General features: G+C 72.6%; 1 protein-coding gene across 1 annotated transcript in view; it reads right to left on the bottom strand.

The window, feature by feature from the left end:
• Nucleotides 1-1,246, bottom strand: part of LOC112964536 (procollagen C-endopeptidase enhancer 1-like) — a gene marked incomplete at its 5' end in the record, with an annotated part of 2,595 nt that extends 1,349 nt beyond the window's left edge. Inside the window, 5 exons of the mRNA XM_026062760.1 lie at nt 6-134; nt 217-288; nt 370-641; nt 726-862; nt 961-1,246. Of these exons, the coding sequence (XP_025918545.1) occupies nt 6-134; nt 217-288; nt 370-641; nt 726-862; nt 961-1,246 (896 nt within the window). The remainder of the gene's footprint in view (nt 1-5; nt 135-216; nt 289-369; nt 642-725; nt 863-960) is intronic.
• Between the last annotated feature and the right edge of the window lie 78 nt (nt 1,247-1,324).

Here is a 1,324-nt window from a genome sequence, read left to right on the forward strand (position 1 = left end):
GAGGCGCAGCGCGGCGCCCTTGGCCGGCTGCGGCAGGCTCAGCCCCCCCGCCTTGTAGGCCTGCAGCACCGAGAGCACGGCCCAGGCGCCGGCGCCGGCCTCACGTGACACCGTCTTCACCGTGCCCGTGACCACTGCGGGGAGAAGAGCGCGGTGAGGCCCGGCCTGGCCGTCGGGGCTCCCCCCAGCCCACCTCCTCCTCCTCCTCCTCCTCACCGAAATCGCTGGCGCAGAAGTTGCTCTGCATCGTCCCCGTCCGGCGGCACCGCTGCGGGCACTCGGTGGCCACTGCGAGAGAGGAGCCGAGGCTAAGCCGGGGCTGCGCCGGCACCACCGACGTCGCCGCCGCCGCCACCGGCACCCGCTTACCTGGCACCGCGGCGCTGGGCGGCTCTGGGGCCGCCTTGGCCATGGGGCCGGGATCCTTGGGGCCCTTTCCCGGCGGCGGCGGCGGCACCGGCTTGGGCTTGGGCTTGGTGCCGGGGAAGATGCCGCCAGCCGGAGGCAGTTTGGGCTCCGGGGCCGGGCCAGCCGCCTCGGAGCGGCTCTTCATGGCGTAGGAAGCAGAGAAGCCGTCGGCCGTGACGCTGAGGTCGGACACGAATTGCACCAGCAGCTCGTTCCCGGCCGACACGATGGGGCTGCCGGGGAGCGAGGAGAACGCGCTCAGCGGTGGCGAGGAGGAGGAGGAGGAAGAGCGCGAGGAGAAGGGAGCGCCGGCTCACCCAGGAGGCGCCTCGCCGCAGAACTTGCCCAGGCGCCGCGAGTCGTCCGTCTCGCCGCCGTCGAAGACGGCCACGTAGTCGTAGCGGCAGTAGGTGTCCGGCTCCACGTCGAACTTCCCGAACRTCAGCTCGATCACCTGGAGCGGCGCCGGAGAGGCCCGGTCAGCCCCGGCACGTTCCCCCCCCTCCATGCGTGCGTCCCCGTCCCCACCCCCGGCGGCGGCGCCGGCCCCACCTGGTCCTTGGGGGCCACGATGTGCCAGGAACAGCTGATTCCGGCCGGGTAGTTTTCCTCGGGCCAGTTCGGCGTCTTGAGGCCTCCCTGGGGCTTCTCCAGTTTTCCGCCGCAGAACTGGTGCTCTGCAAGGAGGGGAAGGGGAAGGAGGAAGGGGGTCAGCGCGGACGCCCCCCCCCCGCAGCGCCCTGGCCCCGGCGCCGCCCGGCCGCTCTCCGCTCCGGCGCGCGCGCGCAGCCCTTCTCCCCGCAGCTGGCGGCAGCCCCGAAGCCGCGAAATTACAGGCCTGGAGTTGGAGACGGAGGAGGAGAAAGGAGGGGGGGGAAAAAAAAGGACAACGCGGCCCCCGAGGAGGAGGAAGAGG

Source organism: Apteryx rowi, unplaced genomic scaffold (assembly GCF_003343035.1).
Source record: "Apteryx rowi isolate R43461 unplaced genomic scaffold, aptRow1 scaffold_1928, whole genome shotgun sequence".
Classification (NCBI taxonomy): Eukaryota; Metazoa; Chordata; class Aves; order Apterygiformes; family Apterygidae; genus Apteryx; species Apteryx rowi.